Raw genomic sequence first — 26,355 nt, 5'->3', positions numbered from 1 at the left:
AATCTCCCACACAGGGAGTGTGAATTTCAAATGGGGTTACATGAATGTGTGACTCTATTTCAAATCTACACCGCCTGTGTGGGAGATTAGGTCATATTTTCCACAGGGGGTGTTTGGACTTAACTGGAATAGCTCAACAAGAAACCAAACATCAGATTAGAATACTTTGCTAAAGTTTTTAAGCACTTTATTTAAAGTCTTCTCACAGTAAATGTTCCTCCAATCAAAAACAGCATCGCTATAAGACTTTGGTATCCTTTACAAAGGAGCTTATTAAACAAACAACGCCATTATACAATTTTATCATGATCACATTTCTTAAATCAATAGCAGCAGCACACTTACATGCTTAATAACTACAAGTAAATTTCTCTCTTTTGGGCACAAAGATGATGAGACACCATATCATATTTCACCCAAGAATAAATAAGAGTTCTTAGAGCAAGCCCGTCCCCGTTGACAATTTTACACTCATCTCAATATCAATTATGCTCATCATCAGGAAATTTATAGTTGCCAATTAGTCTGTCGAATTCAAACTAGCCTCCAGGGAAATTATTCATGAAATTTAGTTTCATTACTTGGGTTGATATCCCATGTATGCAGCAGTAAAATCGATTTGATGCGTTTAAATACAGGAAAACAGTTGCAGATATTAGCAGTGGCCTCATCCTTCATCTATTGTTACTGTTAATTACTTGGGTGGAGTCTAAGACAGTAAAGCAGGAAGCATTCCTTCAAACAGAGGAACATACACATAGATTGCTAATTGCCTAAATATTTCTTCATGCTATAAGGTCATAATTTTTCATCTGCAAAACAACTCTATTTTCATTAAATAGAATTTTTGAGCTTCAATATTTAAAAATATTTTTTTACAAATTGAATCTTTGTTTTTAATCATTCTTAGAAATCTGTTTTGCATCAATAATCAAAGTATGGTATTCACATTGGTATACACTGCAGAAATGTTTTAACAAACGACCTGTACTTTAAAAATTTGAACTGTTAAGGAATTAAAATATTCAGCAATTAAATTGCAATTTCCTAACACCTGCAATGGATTCTGAACTGGAAGCTGCATACAGAACTAATTAATTTAATTTGATTTCAATCCCAACTTTCAAAAAAACTCTCAGACCGACTGCCTGGATTCAAACCAGATGTTTTGTTCAATTCCAAGTACATTGCACCCTTGAACTATATCTGTTATCAGTTTCTTACAATTGTAAAAATAATTGCCATTGCACGTCTACATATGCGCACAAGTAAGAACACCTGTTTAAAAGCCTGAACATGACGCCATTTGATATACATTAATAGTATCACTTGTACTCTAATTGGGGGAAACTAATCACACTGGGTATTCTATTCTGGTAATGATATGTTTTTAGAAATAATATTGCAACTAACTTGCATACAGATAAAAATAGGAAACCTGGGCTTTTTGTAAAGTGATTTGAGCGCAAAGCTTGCTACAATCTGCACAACAAAATATTTTTCATAATTTATGTGGACAACATGTACATACATAAAGGAACACTAGTTTTGGTCAAAAATGGGGATAAATTTCCAACTAAGTAAGGTAATCATCCCCATAATCCAAGAAATAAATCTATTGTCAAGTCAGTTTTCACAACTTCATTTTACATATCAATACTTTTTTACAGTGAATACCTCCTCAAAATATGACTCTTGGCTCTCCTGAGACAATTATAAAACAAAAGAAACATCACACTCCTTTTGGTGACATCAAAATGAATGTCACCATTAACCAAATTATTTAGTTTGATCACATTACATAAGAGGTCTTCCATGACCAATTATCCCAATATCTCTTTAACAAAATACAATGTCACCTGTAATTCATCCACTATATATAACCTCAAGCTAATATTATATTCCTTTCAGTATCTCCATACTCTTTAAATGTTTCATATAATTTGTACAAGAAGCATGAATCATTTTAACACAACCCTGCAACACAGTTCAGTCAAATTGTCCATTCTAACAAGTCATAACGTGATGAAAAAATTTGTATTTTCTTCCAGGGCATAATTTGCTGTTAACTTTGACACCCAAAAAAATTCTTTATGCCATCGCTGACAATTTAAGATATCCATTGTAAGGAATAATTGATTGCCATAAGCTATAAAATGCAGTGACATTCAGAATCAATTAACAAATAATACCATTTATTTTATTCTTGTTGTCATTCACAATGTTTTACATGTGTGGCATAAGGGATCTTCAACTAGCTATAATTATGATCTTATGATCTTAGAGGTTTAGGGAAAAGGTTTAAAGGGCACTGGACCTTGATAATTGCCCCAATTGGAAACAAAATTTACAGGCGTATTGTTGATCACATGCTTACTGTACAATAGAGCTACTGCGAAGAGCAGAGCCCCTGAAATGATAATATAAACACCAGTACAAGACACCAGGTTACTCCAAATAGATGTGGAACAAATTATATTGCTATAGTTTGTTTGAGGTATGTCTTTGCTATCTTCTGAAGATAGCATTTGTTTCAATCTCAGTTGCTATCTTCTGAAGATAGCATTTGTTTCAATCTCAGTTGCTATCTTCTGAAGATAGCATTTGTTTCAGTCTCAGTTGCTATCTTCTGAAGATAGCATTTGTATCAATCTCAGTTGCTATCTTCTGAAGATAGCATTTATTTCAATCTCAGTTGCTATCTTCCGAAGAAGGCATTTGTTTCAATCTCAGTTGCTATCTTCTGAAGATAGCATTTGCTTCAATCTCAGTTGCTATCTTTTGCTATCTTGCTCAGTTGCTATCTTTTGAAGATAGCATTTGTTTCAATCTCTGCTGCTATCTTCTGAAGATAGCATTTGTTTCAATGTCAGTTGCTATCTTCTGAAGATAGCATTTGTTTTAAGCATTTGTTTTAATCTCAGTTGCTATCTTTTGAAGATGGCATTTATACATATTCACATTAGTTACCTCCTGAATATAGCACATTATACAATTTGTTACTGTTTATCTTCTGATGCTGGTGTTTAAAAGATTTGTCACTGTTGTATTATAAAGATAGCATATTCATTCTAAAGATACATCTACTAAAGATAACATATAAAAGTTTCGTCACTGTTCTCTACTAAGAATAACACATTTACAATAATAGTTACTGCTATCTTTTGATAATTATATTTAGATTTTTATAGCTATCTTCTGAAGATAGCATTTCTTATAAAACTTTTTCATCTATTTTCTGTATAAAGTGTAAAGATTTAATCTGTTGTTAAAATATAAGGATTTATAGGATTTTTCATTGCTATATTCTAAAGATGTAGAAATATTTGTCAATGGCATCCTCTGAAGATAGCATTTACATAAATCACTGCTATCATTTGATGATTGCATTTATAAGATTTTTCTTTGCTATCTTCTGAAGATAGCATAAATAAACTTTGCACTACAAACTTTGAAAATGAAATATTGATTCATCTTCTGGTAGAGTATTAATGAAAATTGCCACTGCTATCTTCTTAAGATAGCATTTCTAACACTATTCATTTCTATTTATTGAAAATAACATTTATAAGATTTTCACTGAACTATCTTCTGACAAAGCACTGTTCATGTTACCTTCTGAGGTTCTGAGGATATCATAAGTAGGATTTTTTGTTTATGCTATCTACTGAAGATAACAGCAATGGGATCACTCATCACCAACTACCAAACTAAGGAAATGTAATTAAAAATATATATCTATTGCATAAGTTTGAAAGAAATTATTAAACAGATATAATGCCATTTTTCATGTGATCAAAATTAGACAGTCTATAAAGTAGGCACCAAATTAGAAATATTTAATTAAATGGTAACTAACTTTATATAGCATCACTCACTAATGACCCTATATGCGAGAGTCATGCATAACTATTACACCAGTCATTGAAAATCCTTGTTGCATTCCTAAATATGTTGTTAGACAGTCAGGCTGGCACAACCAGCCACCTACTAGTCAGCCAGTGAGTACACAAATCCTGGTTTTCAATCACAGTATCATGTATGTGTGTATCATGTGCAGTTATATATTTAACATTCAAGTATTCACACTCGTGAAGCTCCTTACTTGCACTGTGCTGTATGCATACACTACACATTTAATTCACTACCTTACCCACTTACTGCAACACAGATACAATGGCTGCGTAAATCATGCTATTTCACTCAAGTGACATGAATGGATTTAAGCTTCTTGCACAGGATGACAAATTAGCACGCAACAGAAACCCTTAATCCATCCATCCATCCTGAACTAGTACACGGATTATTGAAAATAGCAAATATTTTCCTGCAACACATCTGACAAGCATTCAGTCATCTGTACACTTTAAATTCTCTGTTCTTCACAAAAAAGTACTCAGTGAAAAAATAAAGCCTACATCTGTTTAATAAAACATCTAAATGAACTTATTACATCTTAAATTAATGGATAAGTCTGATCAAAATTATACAGCACTAGGACTGACAATTGTCTATTACCCTATTAATTTCTAGATTTGTTAGTTACTGTTTTTTGATGATGACACTACTAATCATGTAACCAGTACACCATCCATTATATATCTACAAGACATAAGCCCTACAACATACTATGGGCCCACAAATTCAATACCTGGCTAACCAAAACCACATATTCTATCACACAGTCACAACATAAGGATCAAAATCCTCGGTTTAATAGACATGTCGAGATTTAATACTTGATTTTGTTTTTCTAGAACTTTGAGAGACAGCCATATATCAATTGACTTGTTTCTCATCTTAAATCTGCTGTATATGTAGGGCAATCGACTCAAACCGTAAGTGAGACGATCGAAAATGGCTAGGAATGAACATGTTAGACGGGATGGAAGGAAAAACAGTATCTACATCACGGTTTGGCCTTGCAAACATCTGGGCAGGCAGGAATAAAATGCATGAAAAATTGAAAATAAGATAACTGAAGAAATCCACCTGCATTATTAGTGCATATTTGCACTTGTCCTTGTAATCAAGACACAAGAAAATAACTGCACTACATGTTAACATTTTTGAATGTGTACCAGCAAAAATGCATTGTCAGATAAGTTAATTTTATATTTGTTGTAGGAGATCATGAAAAGTAACACACAAAATTTTTAAAAATTTAATGGTATATGCACGGATTAACCAATGCAAATGTAGTGGCACCTTGTATATCTTAGCATGACATTAATTTGTGTTGAAAATGGGAGAGGAATTCTGCTGCCATGTTATTTCATTCAGAATACCTTATGCATGGCCATTTAGTTTTATGTTCAAAATAAAATGTTACAATTGTTCATTTTCAATTGACAGGTGAATTTATCATCAAACCCAGTTTGCACAACTATTTGACACTTCGGTTGGGATTGGCATAAGATGCCAATATAACATTTGTAACCACAGTGAAAAATGTTAGTCTAACACTTGCTTAAAACACAATTTTTGCTGAAGTAAATATGTGGTGGAAAAGAAATTTAGAAACAATACGATCAGATGTTTTGAATTCATTACCAAAACCAAACAACCAATGCAATCCAAACACTGAACCAATAATTTGAACCACTCGCATGCAATGCACCATGAATAGAGAACAATACAGTAACCCTTGTGATTACCTATTGCCTACGGTAATCCCTAAGGGGAAAATCAAGACTTGTCTATAAACTGTCAACTTCTCCTGCTCTCACTGCAATAATCTGTACTTTTGCTGCATTCAACTTTTAATAATGTTTTTCTTTGCAACATCTGTAATACAGAAGTACAATTATGGTGGTGTTATTGTAGAGTACATGCTTCTCCTGTTGCTTCATGTATCATTACTCATCAGCCATTTTCATTTATTGAGCAATACTGTAGCACTTGTTTAAGAAACCCAATATTAAATAGTTGTAACAATAATATTGATTTGTAACATGTAATTAACATTCAATACTTATCAATATTAAATTAGGTAAAATTGCACTACTTTTAAACTCTAACACATACTTCTTTTCCCATATTTTCTTCAGCATCGGAAACTGAAAGACTGTTAATCAGTCTGGAATACAAGTCTAAACACCTGTTAGGAATCTAGGTTAATGAAATTGATTTACCAAACCCAGCATGAAGAACCAATAGATGAGAAAGTGAGAATGTTTTTTAACTCCATTCAACCGCATATTTACGATAATCAAGTCTATGTGAACACAAGTGTACACTAACCCATCTCTAGTTAGAGTGACACCTGTACAGTTCAAGTGCTAATGAACTACCTGGCTGGCAGCCGGCTGGCACTAGTGAGGAGCGGTATCATGAAGAAAGCATGCAAGCGGCTTGATTGATAATCATGGTATATTCTAACAGCAAATGATATGGCCCGTTGCCGACAACAAGCATGATATTTGGTGTCATTTTTTACAGCCATACACCTGCAAAAGCTTGCAATGCTCCAAACAGACTCACACTTGTTACTTCCTTGAAATAAGATACATTATAGATTTGTTCTCGTCGGTCGGTCGGTCGTACACTCATCCAAGGAGACATCTTTTCCTCTTTTATTTTTCAGTATTTCTCATCTTTCAGGGTGAACGGCTTGGCAGACACTTCCTCATGTGACCTACTACTATTCACATAGATCCATATATTCCAGTAATTGACTATTATGAAACTGTTATTACATAAGAAGTTAGGAAATTTACTGGGATAATACTATATAAAGATTCTATATTGACTAGTTGAAAACACTAGTGCTGTAATCGATAAGCTTTCTGGGTATCGATATGTCGGGAGGCAAACATCCGACATGTCGATACTATTATCGATACTCACGCAGCTTGAAACACGGATCAGTAAGTTCCAGAAACAAGTTAACAACAAGTGTATTGAAGCCTAACAGCTAAAACTACATGGATCATGCATCAAACAAGCGAAAGTGGTATTGCAAATCCGCAATTTGAGATAATCTAAGCATGTGTGCCATGTCGTTTGTGTATCGATACTGACATTGAGTGTTTCGACATGTCGGAAGTCTATGTATTTTCCGACTATCGATACTTACGACAATCGATTACAGCACTAGAAAACACACATTTTCATGATGGCAAATTCTATACCTTACTGCAACTAAACTGCAGTTACCAAAATCTAATATGATAGTTAATTGGGATTCTTAACACCATTTTCTTTAAAAAGCATTTCCTGAAACAAGACCCACTTCCTGACCTCAGGAAATTTCCTGACACCTTTCATCTATCTCTACATTAATCACAGAACAGACATGAGCACAAAGTAGGGCCTCAATAATGGGAACTGAGGTCAAGAAATCAACAATCACAGACCATTGCCATGAGCTAAACTGTTCTCTCAATTTCCAGTGGCACAACTCATTTAACCCAATTCAACACATACAGCTCTAAATTTGGCCTGAAGTTGTGGAGTGTGAGCTTTTGTACCAATCACATTCAAAGGTCATTTGAATAATGTACAAACATATCAGGGTTACAGAACTTATTCCTGAAGGATGAGTATATCTGAGTTCTTTGTACATATAAGAAGCTAATCATGTTAAACCTGGGAGGGAGGAGGCACAAATCACAAGTGTTAGCATAAAAGACATGATAACAAATAAATGGGGCCATCTGGATCAAAAAAAATATGGTGGCAAAACACTCCACAGAAATGTCTGTAATAACCAAATATTCATGACCATGTCTCTGCTGACAAAACAAGACCATCTATTCAAGTAAGCGCTGCTATATTGGCCAAACCTGCCATTGCTATATGTGTTAAACTATCACTGTGCTTCTATCATGAGCATTTTGTATAGCAGCAAATGCACTTATATATTATAGCTTCATAACTTCATTAATCATGGTTATTTTGATATTCACACAAATATTAATGATCCATATTCAAAAACGTGTTTCGACAACAAGTATTTTAAAGGGGTAATTCTAGCCATAAGGCTACTAGACCATACAAAACAATACAGCATGAAGCTACTGCATGACCATGCATCCTGCATGAACCAACTGTGCAATTCTCACAGACTACATACACTCATGGTGTTACACATTTGTATCCCCGGCCTTGTCCCTGGTACCCAAGGGTCGGTGGTTCAAAACCGGGGTGGAGAAAACAACTTTTCTCCTCATCTTCTTTCTTTTCCCTTCCTTTCTTCTTTCCTTAATCCTTGGCAAACACAATGCCTCACAACAAATCACAGTACAACAGATCTCTGTCATACACAGCACAGTACAACACAGATTTTAAACAGGTGATATTTTCCACATGCGTTGGATTCCTACAGGAATAGAACAAATCCTATTATAAAAGAAACATTCTCTACTTTCCTGAAATCCAAGCGTAATTAAGAGCAAAAAAAGAAGAAACAAATCTCTCTGAGTACTAATTAAAAAAGATTTTTTTCTGTCTTCATCCAATGTGGGTCACAGTATTTGAGTTTAAAGTGATCATCCCTGCCAATTTGGCATAAGGTTACGTAGTTCTCTAGCCAATTTTGCAGGCTGAATAAATGTAGCCGATAGTTTGCCTTTAGCATGGCTATTACCTGGTATCTTTTACAACAGGTGGCTTATTGTTTGATATCTTGTCTTTTATTATTCCCTTTGCATACGCTTGCCCGACGTGCTATTATTCTATTGGGTGGTTGATTAACTAAATTGTTGGCTTGAAAATGTAATCAATTTGGCCTCTCAAAAATGCACATGGTTGTAATACAGGAGAGAAAATAATCTGGGCAGCATCGCCACTGATGCGGAACTCGCAAAGTTACTACACTTACTGATGGCATTTTCTGGATAGCTTGCAAGTACTTTAATTATATGTTACTAGTTCACAACAAAACATCTCTCAACAATTATCTATCTAGCTTTTGGTGATGATGATTGGGATAATTAACAAGGCAAGATGAGTAAGGAAAGTTGTTGCCACTGGCTCAAAGTCATCCTATTGTCCTCTAAAACAGGTGCTTCATTGTCTAGGACTCTCAACAAACAAGTGTGCGTAAACCAAACTCAGAATCAATGGTAAAATTGCACTAGGGCCATCGGATAACTTGTAGGACTAGGTATACTCACTCACATGTATGCAGTAGATTTAATCTACAGCTATGTAAAGAGGAAAAGACGAAACTGGGGTACCCTGAGGATAACCAAGCAGGGAACAACCAAGATAGATGGCTACGGCTACGGCTACTTCCAATTCCTGTTACATCAAGCATCTTTATGGATTCTACATGTATTGTAAATGTCGTGCAAAAATAAGCTGTTTTTCGGTTATAACCATCATGTTGTACTTCCATGCTCTACATTTATAAAAGAAAACCAACCTACACAAATTGGATCTGTCATCATAATCAAGGCTGATTTCCGTAACTTTTGCGACTGCCTGATTTTGGCACACATTTTTTAAATTTTGGATTTAAAATTGTCCAATTTTAAACTTTGTCAAATTTTAAACTCAACACAGTGCAGCAGAGGAAATGTAAAATTTATATTTTAGCTTATTTGGGACCTTGTTTTCAACACAATGTAAAGTTTCACTGACACATGGCTTTGAAAAGATAATTTTACCATGTACAGTGAAAAGCTTTCTGAAATTATTTTGTACTTTTAAGTATTTGTTCTTCTGTACCAATTACTAATTACTTTTTCTTATGATTACGGAATGTAGTTTGTGTGTTTTAACATTTAACATAAAAGTTTGGAGTTGAGAATTGTTATTCAATTATCAGTAATGTTGTACAAGCTGGAGTTTGTTTCCGAAGAAAGGAAATATGTACATAACAGCATGCAATTATCAAATCCAATATACTAATTACTATCTTCAGTAGATAGCACAGTAGGATTAACTGATCACTAGCCATTGCACTTCAATGTCCCATTTCAGACAATACTCATTAAATCACACTGTGTTATCTTCAGTAGATAGGTGTTATCTTCAGTAGATAGGTGCTATCTTCAGTAGACATTGGTAGATAGCACAGTGGGCATGACTGATCACTTGCCAATGCACGCAAAGATCCTATTTCAGACAATGCTCATCAAAGTTTGCATGCTATCTTCAGTAGCACAGGGGACATAAATAATAACTAGCCAATGCACCCCAAGATCCCATTTCAGGTAATGATCATCAAATTCCACATTCTAACTTCAGTAGATAACACAAGGGACATAAACAATCACTAGCTAATGCACTCCAAGATCCTATTTCAGACAATGCTCATCAAAGTTTGCATGCTATCTTCAGTAGATAGCACAGGGGACATAAATAATAACTAGCCAGTGCACCCCAAGATCCCATTGTAGGTAATGCTCATCAAATTCCACATTCTAACTTCAGTAGATAACACAAGGGACATAAACAATCACTAGCTAATGCACTCCCAAGATCCCATTTCAGACGATGCTCATCAAATCTTGCATGCTATCTTCAGTAGATAGCGCAGAGGACATAACAGATCACTTGCCAATGCACTCCAAGATCCCATTTCAAACAATAACTATCAAATCTTGCATGCTATCTTCAGTAGATAGCGCAGGGGACATAACAGATCACTTGCCAATCAAATCCTATATGCTATCTTCAGTAGATAGCACAGAGGACACGACTGATCACTTGCCAATGCACTTCAAGGTCCAATTTCAGACAATGTTCATCAAATCCCACATGCTATCTTCAGTAGATAGCACAGAGAGCTCAATTAATAACTAGCCAATGCACTCCCAAGATCACATTTCTGAGTTTATAAAAATATAACAAAGTTTGAATTTCACATACATATTTCTCATTGTTACACAATATCATGACATTAAAACAATATCTCTATAATACCATGAACATCATAAAACTGAGTGCTGAATTTGAGAGCCATAGTAGAAAAGGTTGTCCCCAACACCTGCAACCTATGTGACCACACTGCATGCTGGCAGCAACAAGGATGAATGATAGGCACAGCTAATATTATTACTTCCAATTTAAAATTGTAAATCAACTTGGCTTCATTCACTGTATACTATATATAGAAAGAAAAAAACAACTTGAGACGACTGCACACATACAGATGAATTGCTTTACATTTGAGACGGTTCACCCAAGCCCAAATAACAAACCTATCTTCCTCTTGCTATCTGAAACCTTAGTAATTGCATTTGCTACTGATCCGTATTGCAACACTAGGTTTCTGTATACACAACCTGGCTGGGTGTACTTCATCAAATTTTAATCTAGTCATGACAAGTGCCAAAGAAAACATTGCAGGTTTACATTGGTAAGGAGAAAATAAATCTTGCTTTGCTGTTATCTTTTTTTACCAAATATCACTACATGTAGTATGTTTTTCAAGATTTTTATCAGTACTTCATCAAAGTTTAATCTAGTCATGACAAGTAGCAAAGAAAACATTCCCGGATTACATTGTTAAAGCGAAAAGAAATCTTTCTTTGCTTTTACCTTTTTTCCCAAATATTAATGTTTTTCAAGATTTTCTATCACATAAACATGTGAGGCGCTCTTATTATTAACATAAATAGGTATGATTAACCTAAATAGGCATAAAAGTAGGAAAACAAAACAACCTTGAATACTTTATCAGCCACATCTGATGCAGAGTGTTACAAGAACATACCTGTATACATACAAATGATATTCTTTGCCCATTTGAAGTATTCAAGAGGGGAAAGGGATATTGAACACTTTGTGAAAGCCCAAGATAAACCAGCAAGAATATCCCTTCAAGGTATGAATGCTCACCATTCAGCATTGATCTCTTTGAACCTGTATTACCATACATCAATGTTTACACACAAATTTATTCACTACCCACCCTTCACCTGTTTTTAAACGACCATTAGATACCAACTTGAACTCTTAAATGGAAATGACAGAGATGATGAGATTTCTACCTGTGTTATCAAGAAATAAGTATAACTCACCGATAGCTCCCACTGCAATAGCTTGAAACTAAAACCGTCATGATAAATATACTCCCCTCTTTTGAGATAGTCCACGGTGTAGGCAACAATAAGTTTCTCTCTCACACACACACTCACTCAATCTGTCTCATAGTAGCTCGCAATGTTGATTCACCGACACGCAGGGTAACCATTCACTCCTCTATCCTCATACTAGTAGCTGAATTGCCAGCCAGCTTCAGTTAACAGCTCACTACGATAGATCTATATTTGCCCACTTGTGGCCAATTGAAAATAAAATACTGTTTCTTGTTTCCTATGGGAGTTCCCGGCTGCGGTAATAGGTAGTCTAACGTTGCCACTTACACTATAACCTCTTCTCATCTCACAGTATGGCGAAGATCTTAATGTAAATATTACAGTCTTGCATCATATTTTGAAGTGTGTGTTAAACACGGCTATGAGTACAAGCTTTTAAGGTTATTTAGCATGTACCAGATGAACCTGAAATAAACAGGATGGCTCGTCCTGCTGCGTATCAATCACCCACTGTACTCCGGAATACAATGCCAACCAATCAATGCAAGGAGATTGTCCCTATATGAGTCACAACAAGATGTCACTGTCAAGTAAGAGCTTACGTCACCTATTCAACCATTTCAAGTTATGAAATAATGACAGCTTATATCACCCATTCAACCAATAATTTCAATATTCATAGCACCTATTGTTTTATTTCCTTGAGTTGCATCTCAGGTTACATAAATTCACCTGTCTTGACACTCAATTATTGTTGATGACTAGTGAAACAATTTGAGCACCTGATTGGTTGAAATGTGTTGAAATAAAACAGCAGTTTTATTGAACATCCATATAAATGGCATTAAAAGCAGCTGCATTGTTTATTATTCATGCACTGAATGCCAGACAACATTCCGCGATGACACTAGGTTCTAACACCTATCTGTTCATGCAATACCAAAAATATAATGGTTTGGGGTCTCTCCAGATACACTGATGCTATTTACACAGCATCAACACAAATTGGGGGCAATTATTTTATTCTATCTGTGGGCATGCATTTCAAAATGTCACTATTATTTTCATCTATTAATAAGATAAAATACTGCTCACTTAGATGTTAGAATTATGCCCCTAGGGCTGGAGTATCACAGGGAAGCTTGTTTTCCCATTTTGTCCATGACTGAACCAGTGTCAGGCATGGCTGTACATATTTAACAATCTAGTCCAGTTAAAATTTCTTGTGCATTAATTTAATAATGCCATACATCCACAAAAACCAAGACTGGAATTATTAGGTATTAGTACCTTCGTCAGGAGCAAAACAATATTTCAACAGCATAGTCTTCATCAAGAACACCTTGTCATTTCAATGAACATCAGCCCCACATCAGCCTTTCCACATAACCATGATTTTGTTTTAACAGGGCAACTGATCCATTTTGTTTTTTGTTTGTTTTAGCTTTGTGACATTTTTATCATTATTATAAATTAGATTATTCAATAATGACTGGGTTTCCTCTCTAAATATATGATAATACCATGTTTTAAATTGTAAATCATTTTTGATGACACATATTCTTTAATATTTACATTGCAAATGGTTCAGGTTCCAATTATAAATCAAAAATTCACATTTTCAGTTTTTACTTATTCACCAGTCATGAGACTGCACTTTCCAAAAACAAAAACTGGAAAAAAAAAATAAAACTACGTGTAAAATTGGGCAAAAAGTACCAAAACAGGCTGAAATTAAATAAAGTTGCAGATATTTTGACTTTAAAAAAAATTAATTCAGTTTAAAAACTGAAAATTCTCATGCCTGATTCACTTTCAAATGCAAAGAAAGACATATTTTAAGAAAATATTTGCAAAAAAATACAATACCATGCAAAGAAACTAAACACATTACGTACCACAAACAGATTTTGCCTTTATGAAGGTTATACTCGCTGCACTTTATCCCACATCATCAATCCATTTAAAACATATACATCTGGAACATTTTCTAATTCAAGAAATATCCTTGTAAGTGCCCACTTTTCCCTGTAACCACCCACCATGAATACTGCATCAATAATATCTCTGCACAGTATCTCCACTTATCTATGCTATTTTTAATATCTACCATGCATATTATATATACTGTAAAAGCAATTGTTTTACAATCTGATTTGTTGCCGAGGTAGCTAGCAAAATACTTGAGCAATACTTAAGCCCTGGTGTCTTTCTATCTCTCCACACAAGGATCATCAATGTGTTATGACTGACGCTGAATTGCCGCTGCTCTTTCTGTTTCTCATTTCAAATTGACTTGTAAATTTTAATTGCATGGGCAACACATGTTTGTTTAAAGAGAAGAATCAGGAAGTGGTGATGCAAACATTGCCATTTCATTTGTCCCGCAAATCAAATGCGATGCAAATTCACTGGATTGAATTGTAAACAAATATCTTTCAACAGCTTGCCTCTCATGGCATTTTTTCCTTCTGTCACTTTGAACTTTTATATTATCATATAAAATTAATTTAAGGGGAAAACAAAATTCAAGATCTGTACAAGCTTATTCAATTATAGTATTATGTTGTATCAAATGAAATAAACAAGATTCATAACCTTCCCTAGAGAAAAAGCGACCCTTCGAAAAACTCAAGTCAAAGATCTCGGGGTCATAGAACCTGGTATTGGATTGCGTCAAATTCAAGTATTCAGATTGCATGCTTCAGTCCACATCACTACCGGGCATCAAGACCTATTGCTTTCTAGTTATCATCAAATTACATCCCTATCTTCCTATGCTAAGGCCTTGTTTATGTAGTTAGTTAGTGGATCTACCCTGGTCACCTGAGATGAGATGCAATTGTTGCGTAAGGAATAGCTTGCAGTTAGGTTTACAACCCCAGGCATTTCATGGATCTTCAAACCTCGGAAGATCTATAGAGCTTCACTGCAATGCCTGAAGTCTGTTGAACAATACTTGTGATATTTTTGAAACTTATCCTGTTACCAAATTGTTATTAAATGTGTAATGTTTCATTTTAATGTTGTCATTAGCAAGGAAATGGTGTCGTCTATCACAACTACAATGTTTGAATCTCTCCACAGGGTATTTGCATGAAAAAGACATGTCCACTGTTGTCTTTAACAAAAATCATCATTTGAATAAGATGGAATCCACAGCTGCCTTGAATCTATAGAATTTCTATTTTATGCAGAAGTTAAATATACTCACCTTTCTGAATGAGCATATTAAACCGAGAAGTGTATTACATTTTACAATGGTGCAAAACGTACTTACAACACAAGCACATCTCACTCAAGCACCATAATTGTCTAATTGAAACTGCCGAATTGCAAATTTCAAAATACCTAAGAAATAAGATGCCCATTCACATGATGATACTAGAAGATACAAGTATTTAAAAAAGCTACAATTCACTCAAGACTATTTTCGTACAAATCATGAAACAGCAATATATGCTTTGGATTGAAAGGCGCAAAGCTGCAAATACAAGTCGCTCTAAGAACTTCCACCTGACTCAACAACTTAAGTCCAGAGTCAAATCCCTCTTCAGTCACTGCACAATTGTCAACTAAAGCAACTTGACCAAACACAAATTATTGTGAAGATGAAAGTGGAAAATAGCCAAACCTGAATACCCTGCTGCAGGCTGCGCAGCCATAAATGTCACATACTATCCACTTGCACTATTGTGATAAAAAAATGGTGCAATTTGATTGACGACTAGTTGATGGTCAGAGGTTAGGGAGAAGATTTGTAGCTTAATACTAGTTGATGCAGTTTGAATGACATGTTTGTCTAAAGCAAAAGCTGGATAAGCAAAATGCGTGCAAATATGGTCACTTCTTGATTTGTCTCTCTATTTGCCATCAATGTCTGTGTGCATCACACTATCACTGCGCCAGACAATTCAATAAAGCATCGTTCAATAACGCAAAAATATTTTCCTACTTGTACTTACAAAAATATATGATTTAAGAAGTAATTTGAACTATATCATTAAGGGGGTACTACACCCCTGGCCAATTTTGGGCCTATTTTTGCATTTTTCTCAAAAATTATAGCGCATTGGTGAGAAGTAAGATATGTATAATATAGGGGCAAGGACTACAACTACTGCACTGGAAATTTTATTTCAGCACAGACAATATTTGTGGAGTTACAGTCAAAAATGAGGGAAAACCATTATTTGATCAATAAATCAATAACTATACTTGCCTTGAGTTGCTGAATTTTCAGTGCAGTAGTTATAGTTCTTGCCCTATAATATACATATCTTACTTGTCACCAATGCGCTTATAATTTTTCAGAAAATGCAAAAATAGGCACAAAATTGGCCAGGGTGTAGTAACCCTTAACAATAAACTTCATGTATGAGTATTTGAATCTATTTCTATTGCAGACAATCACGTTTCAATTAAAACATGGGTGACAAAATCAGACAACAGATTATCATAATTCTGAACATTATATTCCTAATCTTAGTTCAGATACCAGGATGCAGGCTAGCATATCAATAATAGGCCTGTAGATTGCCACAAATATTTAATAAGATACAACTTTATCTACAAGAACAGAAATAAACTTTGCTGAACACCAAAAATGACAATGATTTTGAGCTACTAACATAGTATTTAAGTCCATTACATATAAAATCCACTTCAAGTGTACCTTTGATATGTTGTTCAAAGTTGACAAAGGATCCTGACTGAAATGGTGGCTCTGAAAAGAGCTGTGTAAAAATACCCATAATCTAATCAATCAATGTGTATACCAATTCTACTTCAGGGATGTAGATGTATCAACCCATATGGTACCTTTAATGTGGTGATAAAATGAACATCTTATCTCTCAAGTGAAATTGGCAGGCATATCAAATGAATAGAGCATACGAGATCTGCAAATATGATAGCTCTTGCTCTTGACACTGAATAGTTGTCAATACCTTTTGTGTGTGATTGCAATGGACTGTGGTAGACCAATGTCCGATGGTTTGAACACTGACCAGCAAAAAAAGTCACTGTTTTACTGTTTTACCCAGGATTAGATAAAAAAGAAAACTAGTTACTTATTCTACTTGGCTACTTGGTTAGAACACCTCAACCTATGATGAAAATACATGAATGCAAATAGAAACATATTTTCTCTACTTTTTACTTTTATTATTGTTATTATTATTTTAGAATTCATTATAGAACATTTATCGTTTCAATGGCAATGAAAGTACACAGAGCTGATACAGCCAAAGGTTCAAGAACGATGTGGCTCGCATCGCTGAAACTAAAGCCCAGTACGGCAACAAATGTCAGTGATGTGATCAGAAGAGATCATACGCATGGTTCAAATGTCACATATATCTGTAGGGTAAGTTTAACATTACACAACTTGTTTACCAAGCTTATTATTATACATGTTTTAGGCACACATCTACGCATTGAAGCAATCAATTAACAGTTGATACTTTGCTTATGTAAGTTACATACAAAACAATTGACTGTTAGGTGATACTGTATGTGACAATATTCTTACTTTCAAAGACTGCTTACATTGTGTCCACAACGACAAATGTATATTGACACAGTCAGTCCAAGTGATTAAATGGATTACAGGTGCAACATACATCTGGGTAATGTGAGTTTCGGCCATGGGCTGCACATACAACAGAATCCATTCCTTTGTTTTTACTACTAGGCTGATATACATAGTTTGGGCATTTCAGTTGACCTTGTATGGAGCTTTTGTTTATTCTGATTTAGGCATTTCGTTAAATAATCCATTTTAACATGCTACAACATGGCCATGAGCACATTTACAGCAAGTTATTTCACTTAATTCAAATTAGACGCCAAAAATGCAGGTGCATGAAACATTCGCATTGTGCTAACTAAAAGGATGCTTGCATAGCAAATGCTAAACAAAGTATCATTCAGAAATTGGAGCAGAGTAAACAGAGAAAAATATACAGAAATATTTTCAACTTTACATTTGTAACAAGCTGCAATATAGCTAGGATCCCTGTATCATAAAATACAATAACCACATGTCACATTGCAGTCATTTTAGATTGCTTACAAATGTTTGCAGAACTCCGACAGAATCTTAATGAAGACAACAGAAACAAATATTTCCTACTATTCTATCACGTAAACCACTCAAACTACTATAACAATCATACATGCACTATTTCTTGATCAAACTTGCTAAGTGGTACGATACAAATCACGACCTGATTGTATTTTGACAGCAAAATTGTGGACTGGTTAATCTATTTGTTTCAAATGCTGTTGGCTCAGCACACAAATTACATATAGACATGTGTCATTACATCTTTTCAAGTAAATGCACGCCCTGGCTGGCTACCTGTATAATACACAAGCTTTCTCTGTCACTTTCTAACATGACCTACTTATTGGTAGGAAGACGACAATTGGCATTAGAGATGCCAGTCCATTCCCTCAAGTTATTAATAATATAACAGCCCTGTCTGTTTTGACAACTTAGGTCATTTTTGTATTATTCATCAGTTGTTATGGTTCTAACCCCTATACATGTTCACAAGGGAAATAGATGTTGAGAAAATAATGAGAGATGAGATGGAGACAAGACACCACTGATTAATGAAAAATATTACTGGTCACAATATCTACTGAGTATTGTACAATAATATTATCTCTATGCATTGAATCAAAAAGTTGGTCAAACATATAAACTAATAGGCCATATGAATTGCAGCTATGACATACAAACCCTATTAGTATAAATGACGGGCAGATTTGTGTGTAATATATGAGCAGTGTGGATAATAAAACTTTAAATCATGTTACACAAGTTTTGAAGCACTATTTGATCAATATGTTCAACTGCAATTGAAGCAGAAAAGTGACCGTTAGCTATGCTCTGAGCAAAAAGTTAAAAATAAGTGTCATTTGAGAGTAATGCGTACATCCAAACTTCCTTCAAACCATATGATCTCGTCTTCCCAAGTTTAATATTTCAATAACATCTACCTGAATAAACATTATGCCTGACCAATCTTGGTCATGCAGGTGTTTTTGGAACGATTCTAAATAGACACAGAAAAATTGAAGACTAACAAAATTCAGATGTTCATACATACGTTTCTCACTAGCATTGTGTATCCTCAGGGAAGATAAACTGTCAATCTACTACTACTGATGACCACTATTTGAAGTTACTGATTTATAACTGAGCTATCATAATACTACAACACCCCTCCTCTAAATCTGTTATCCACTCTCACTTCCTCATGGGACAAATTCCATCTTCCATTAAGCTTGCAATTACCATCTCAAAGCTAATATGCAATTCTTTTCATTCTACATAGTTCAGTCCACTTGCTAAGCTCTGTCCCTCATTCCCAAGACATGACCCAACTCAAATCACACTTTATGGCTGTAAAACCATGCTAATTCCTAACACGTTTATCCCACAACCTGCATTTGCTAATTGCACATTGTGTTACACCTAAACAATAACCTTTGGCACAAGGTGTGGGATAACAGAATATTCATTATTTCAATTAGCAAAGAGGAATTTAATTTCATACCAAATTCTTCCATATTGCATTACTATGATATTAGTATAGAATTCTATATTGCATGCATAATGTAAGCGCCCAGAATCAACCACAGCCAATGCTACTGATACCATCTCATCTCTTTCAATTCATCCAAGACTCGGCACACACACTCTCTCTCTGCGTGTATCAAATTCTAACCAATGTGCTGGATAACAACCACCATTTCCTCAAGTACTTTTTAAAGACTGCACAATAAACACACAAGACTGATTGCGTGTAACCCAAGTACCATATTATAGGCATTGTGGGAGGGTCACACCAATGCTGGCCTACATTGGTGCGCCGGTAAACCAACACTATGGAGTAGTTTTAAACGTCTACCTATCATACACTGAAAGGAAAAACAGAAGCATACAATGAAGAAAATGTTTCGGGGCAAAGAGATGCTATTCATAAGCTTTATCATATTTCAGCTATTTATTAAAGAAAAAAATCCCAAACACCCTTTCGACTATCCTTTTCATCGCCACAGAGTTTTGACAATTGACAACCCCTAACCCAGGCAGGTGTAATTTGGACCGAGCTGGGATTAGTCTGACTTCAAGTCCTCAGGCCTCCATCTGATTGTAAATTAAACCCAAATTGGTTGGTGAGTCCTCTGAGCATACTCCTATTACTCTACAACATTGTCCGCAACTTGATCGCCCCGATAACATAGCAGTCCACCTGAAGGCAGCCATGTTATTATTCACTTGAATGAGTTAGACTTGGACTGTAAACATATTGTATGTACACCGTGCTAAGTGTACGATTCCTATGGGGCCAAAGTGACTTGCCTGTGTTCTAATTACGATATCTTCATGCCTCAATACATGGACAGTCTGCGCACCACATGTCTCTGGCTACCTATATCCCCAGTATACCTGCACTAAGTTGTGAAAATTAAAATTAAATTTTCTTCTTCTTGCTCATATGGAACTATTCAAAATTCTAGAAATTAATATCCTATGCCAGAAGTGGGCTTATTCTGTTTAGCAGAATAGGAAGTCGTAATTGTGTCACGCAAGTCACTCTAGGCCACCAATCGACATTTGAACTATGCTGGGAAAACTAGGTTTAAGATCTCTGAAATTCCATTCATTTTACAGAGCTCAGCCATTAGAAGAATCTGACATGATTTGAAAGCATTTTTCATTTTCATATGCAAGGAAAATCATTATTATCCTAAGCAGGAAAAATATTTGTTACCACATAAATATTACTCTGGTGTTATGAGCACTGTTATAATGCAAGCACATCCAGTGAATGGAAAGTCTACTTAACACCTCACTGTCTGCAATAACGGAATATATATTGAAAAATAATAGGTTGCGTTTAAAAACAAACAATTGTGTTTAAGGTCAAGTTTAATACAATATGATTTAAAAACACGCTTTACATAAAATGAATAAAAATATACAACACTAGTCGCTGTGCCAAAGACAGCCAAAGAATAGGTTACATACAAAATATTCTGTTTTTGTTGTTGTTCCCATTGTGTCAAATGTCAGAGGTAGTATTTATTTCAGCACAGAAAACAAATTTCTAGCTTATATGGTCAATCTCCGTCACATTCACATCCCGCATGACTTATTTATTATGCTGCACATATATCCACAATATACGAAGGGTACATATCATGGGTAGACTGTCAATTTCAACTCGCTATATACAGCCTGTCATTGTCAATCAAGTACTGATCATCAGATATTCAAAATGAATGCAAAAATCTTTAAAGTAAAACTGTTTTGGCGAAACAGCTTCTGGATTGATTTCAGTATTTTCAGTCACTGCACTCTAGTCATACTGCAATTGAGTATGATATTCTACAATTTGGCTAAAATGTGTACAAATGAAAAACAAAAGTAATACAATTCTAGAAATCATTAATTTGTAGATATGACTCTTATTTGCCCCAATTAATGAACTGAAATTTAAAATGATTTTTTTTTTACTTTTGACCAAAGGCTGGTGTCAAAAGCAAGAACTGGCACAATAACATCATTCTGATGTATATATTTATCTAAAAAGCTAAATTCATTGATTTTGTTGTGAATCTACTACTGATTTTTAAGACAGGTCTGAGTAGAACATGACCTAGCGGTGTTTAAGACAAATAAAGCTGACACACAAGAAGAATGGTATGGGTTCTATAAAGGATATTCCAAAGCTTGATATACAGGGTGCCATTTCTGCCACATGTGCATGATATGGGGGAGAATGCCGAAAACTTTTGCTTTGATATATTATTGGCCTAACTCAAGAACCACAAGACCTTTAGAAATATAAATTCAATTATTGGCTTCCTTGACTCATTTTATATCAGGTCAATGTATAAATATTGAGATGAATATTGCAGTTATGGTTAAAACTGGACAAAAATGACTTTTGCCATCCCTCTCACCTTGAACATATCACAAGTGCATACAGCTCCTGAAAGACTTGATTTCAGTCCATCCCAAAGAGGAATCAAAAGGGGATTTTGAATTTTTACTCTTAACTCTAGTCTGTGGGATGAGACTCGGAGGATGTAGTGCAAATCTACAGCAATGACATAGCCCTAAGACAACATTTGATACACGATGACAACAATATATCACTGTGACAGCGCACTCCTCAATCAGGGTTTTGCAACCGGTTGCTAATATTTCTTAGTTTATTATTATCTGTAGTTTCTGCATGACTTGGATCAAAAATTTCTTACAAAAAATTTCCCCGATTTGAACTGAATCCTGTCATGTTGTCATTTGGCTCATGTCAACATGACACTGCGGATCTCATCATAAATTGAACCACATATTATTTTGGAAAATCATCTTGAGTTGCTCATTTAATACCAAAGTGACCTGCACTTGTAAGTCAAATTTGGGTCAAGTTATGGTTATATTTCACTGTGACAGCCTATACCATCGTACACTTTTCTACAATTGATAGATTTTACCTTATGCCTCACATGGTTTATTTACTTACATATTTATGTTTTCTAACCAGCTTCCTTCCTGTTTTCTCTCATTTTATTTCTACCTTATACTTACATTTCTTAACTTTCTTCATTATATTTCTACTGTTTGTTATTCTATCGCAAAAAAAACATTTATTGATCAGGGTGTTAGCTAGTCGCCTGTCTACCAGTCATTTAAAATTAATGCCTGTGACATATGCAAATTCTAAAAATAATGCTTTAATAAGTTCTGTGAACTCAAAACAAGATCAGACACATAAATCAGACCAAGAGCAATAGCTATTTGAACTGCTTGAACCCCCAGAAGAGGCAGAGTCTGGTATATCTTTGACACAAACCAGCATGACCCATTATATAGTTTGTGTTGGAAATTATCTTCACACTGCGCGAAAAAAAATTTTTTGGGGGGGGGCTTTGGGGGCGCCAGCCCCTGGGGTCAAAGTAGGGGCGCCAAAGCGAAGGGCGGCAAAAAGAAGAAGGGCAGCAAAAAGAATTAGTGAAGAAAAAGGGGCGGAAAATTTTGAAAAAGTAGAAAAATGAATACATTGCTTTTAGGGCGCTGGTCCCTAAAATCTTTTTTTTTTTTTGCTCGTCACTTTTTCAAACCACCGAAAAAAAAATTGGGTCAACCTTTTCGGGCTGTTGAGGAAGGGGCGCCAAAATTTAATTTTCTTCAGCCCCCGGGATAGGAGCGGTCACGATCGCCACTGTTCACCCTAATCTGTGTGTGTCCATTTCTTCTTGCTCAATATGACAAGCCATCTTCTGAAGCCCAGCATACCAGCCGCAAATCACACGGGTGTGGCATTTTCAATTCTCTTTGCACTGATAACATGATATCAACCTCAAAACCTCATTTCACTGTCTTCTTTTGTTATATATTATAGGGGTGCTCAACATTCAACACATTGGTTTATCAAGATGCCAGTGAATCCAAACTGGTCCCCACTGATTTCAGATTACTAAATGACATAAACATAAACAATGCTTCCAACATGTAGACATTTAACGCATAATAATACCCTAGTCTCAGATAATATCACAGGAATAATTTTACTGAATCTAGTTTCAGGTAACTACACATATGTACCTTTTAAACATAGGTTTGAAATAGTAATGTGAAGCCAAGAGAGTCCCACATACAACTAGAGCAGTGTACCCCTGGTTTATACCAACATCTTTAGTTAAGCATCACTCAAGTTTGTAAATCTGCAGGTAGGATTGTATAAATCCATCAGACGGGGAAATAACCCAGTGATGACACTGCCGATGGTAATGGCAATTGATACATGATGACAAAACTCTATGTACGTCTCAATGACAACCGAGAAGCAGGGGCAATTTGAGGGGTTCCAATCGGCTAAATGTCACCATGTTACTTGCATCCGATATACCTTGGATTTCTAACTCATGGAACGAGGTGGTGCAGAGTAAATATTACCCAGGGTCATTTTTGGAAATGACAATATGGGTTGCAAAAATTTGCTAGTGCAAACAATTTGATTCCTTCAGAGCAAATAAATATATAACTCAATTTCAACCATCTTCAAAATACCACTATGACACATTTATGAGCGCATTACCAAAACAACATTTCTACCCAGAGCAGTATTTCTGTATTATTATGATGAGATCAAGCATATTGAGCAATTTGATGTGCAAACAAATTTTTTAGTCCGATTCTAAAATTCTTGCACAGTACAGAACTAAATTGTTGTAAATCTCACCAATTGGTTGTGTGGTACGTGAAATATTTCTTTTTATGTCTTTGATTGAATGAAAAAGTTGAATTGAATTTAATTGAATCTTATAAATTTGATCTTGCTGAAAATTACAAAATTAAAATGCACATTGAATATTTCAATGGCTGTATCAAAATTATCAGGCAAATATATATTTTACCAGCAAATCCTGACATTTCAACACAGATTAAATATAACCTAATCTGAAAAAAAAATTTAATTACAAAACATAAATACTTATCCAGTATCACAATCACTTAAAAGCCTAATGATTTCTATTTGACGCCCAGCAACAATCACTACAACATAAAATGTAACAACCACATTTGTTAGTTTCTAGGTGTTTTGCTTTATTTTGTCCATGACATTTCAAAATGGCATCTAAACAAATTCATCAAGAGGCAACTCGAAAGGAGGTTGAAGTCACATAGAGCTTCTGGGTGATTACAAAATATTGATAGTAATGTGGTATTTCAACAACAAATCACAAACGCTGTGGTTGTTTAAGAACAAGTTTGACATCAGTTTGCAGCACACTCTCTTGCTTCTGAATATTTCAGTATGATATCAAAGATGATAAATAACTAGCCAAGGTTTTCTTGACTTGGGGCAACATAATCAAATATCTCAACCTTCAGAGCTATTATAAGAAAGATAAAATCAATTTCATACCTGTCAAACATGTATACATACTAAAGCCCGTTCTAAAATGTGTAATCTCAAAATGTCTTTAGTAAATCAACTTGCAACGTCTATTCAAACTTTTTTTGAATTTAACGATAAAGTAGAAAATTTCCCAAGTGGCTTAATTCACTCGACTAATAGTGATGAATTGACATTTTGTTACAAAAGGTTTTCAAATATTGTTGGGTGATACATTTCTGTGGAAGGGAAAACACTTACATTGATGAGGAAAAGGAGCAGATGAGAGATAGTATAAAATATAGAGAAAAGGTAGAGATGCAATAAGGCAAGAGTGTGAGAGAGGAGAGCAGGGGAGAGAGGAGAGCAAGATAAAGGGAGTAACATGAGATCAAACTCTCGTTGGATATATTTTTCAACTCCCAGCATCACCTGTTATGCCACCAGCAATAATAAGGGGAAAATTAAGTAGACTATTAAAGTTAAATACTTCCTCACTCCCTCTACATATCATGCCTAATGGAACTGTGTGTAGACATATCTTGTTGGTGGTTTGGGGGAAATCAATACCAGAGAAGCTACGACGGTGATCATAGCGGCCTCTTGGCATATCACTTTCCACACCTGCTAGCCCCTACAAAACATGGTAATATTATCTACTCTGCACAACCACCACCATACTATGTGAAATGTTATCCCATATGAACTGAGTCTTAGCAGGAAGCCTGTTTTTGTACTATGGGTCAGGCCAGGTCCAATACACTTAAAGCACATTTCTTTCTATAACACAATATTTATAGATAGATACTTGTTCATAACTGAATCAAAACTTTGGGGTTTTTACAGGGTGTTTCTGTATAAACAGACTGTGACAAATACCTGGATTTCTTTGAATACAGGTTTCCCTTCTATATGTAAACATTGCTTATTGTACATGTCGGTAACATCATCCTTGGTTAAATTGCTGGAAATAGGTAGGTAGTAGTCCTGTGGGTGTTTTATTGTAGAACTTAAATATTTAAAAGTGTTTGGTCAACCTTGTTCAAGAACACCTAATGCTTGTAGCATTTCCACTTCCAAGAAACACAAGCTCAGGCTAGAAAAGGTTTTAAAAAAATCAATACATATATTGTGGCTAGTTAACTTGTTTGTGTTTAAATTTGCTTTTGTATATGTGACTCCTCGCCACAACTGAGCCCGGATGTCGCCAATCATCATTTTTGAGATATTCAACCAAAATATTCTGCTTGAAATTAGCTTTAAAATGATGTATATCATGTCTATAGTACTTGACATTTAAGTAGTGAAAAATCAATAAAACAGTCAATAAATCCTTTCTTTCCTATTGTTTATTGTTAAGTTCGATGGAGCATATCTCAATAGTGGCACTGGCGACATCCGGGCTCAGTTGTGGCGAGGAGTCACATATTGGG

At 35.1% G+C, this 26,355-nt stretch overlaps 1 protein-coding gene across 6 annotated transcripts in view; it reads right to left on the bottom strand.

Moving 5' to 3' along the window:
- Positions 1–26,355, bottom strand: part of LOC140155158 (uncharacterized) — a 231,930-nt gene that overhangs the window by 83,174 nt on the left and 122,401 nt on the right. Inside the window, exon 1 of one of the 6 annotated variants that reach the window (XM_072177888.1) lies at positions 11,976–12,408. The exons of the other annotated variants lie outside the window; for them this stretch is intronic. Within the exon in view, the coding sequence (XP_072033989.1) occupies positions 11,976–12,016 (41 nt within the window). The 5' untranslated portion in view covers positions 12,017–12,408. Of the gene's footprint in view, positions 1–11,975; positions 12,409–26,355 lie in introns of those variants that run through there. 6 annotated transcript variants of the gene reach the window in all.

Source organism: Amphiura filiformis, chromosome 6 (assembly GCF_039555335.1).
Source record: "Amphiura filiformis chromosome 6, Afil_fr2py, whole genome shotgun sequence".
NCBI classification, from domain to species: domain Eukaryota; kingdom Metazoa; phylum Echinodermata; class Ophiuroidea; order Amphilepidida; family Amphiuridae; genus Amphiura; species Amphiura filiformis.
This window is presented reverse-complemented; position numbering and strand designations above follow the sequence as displayed.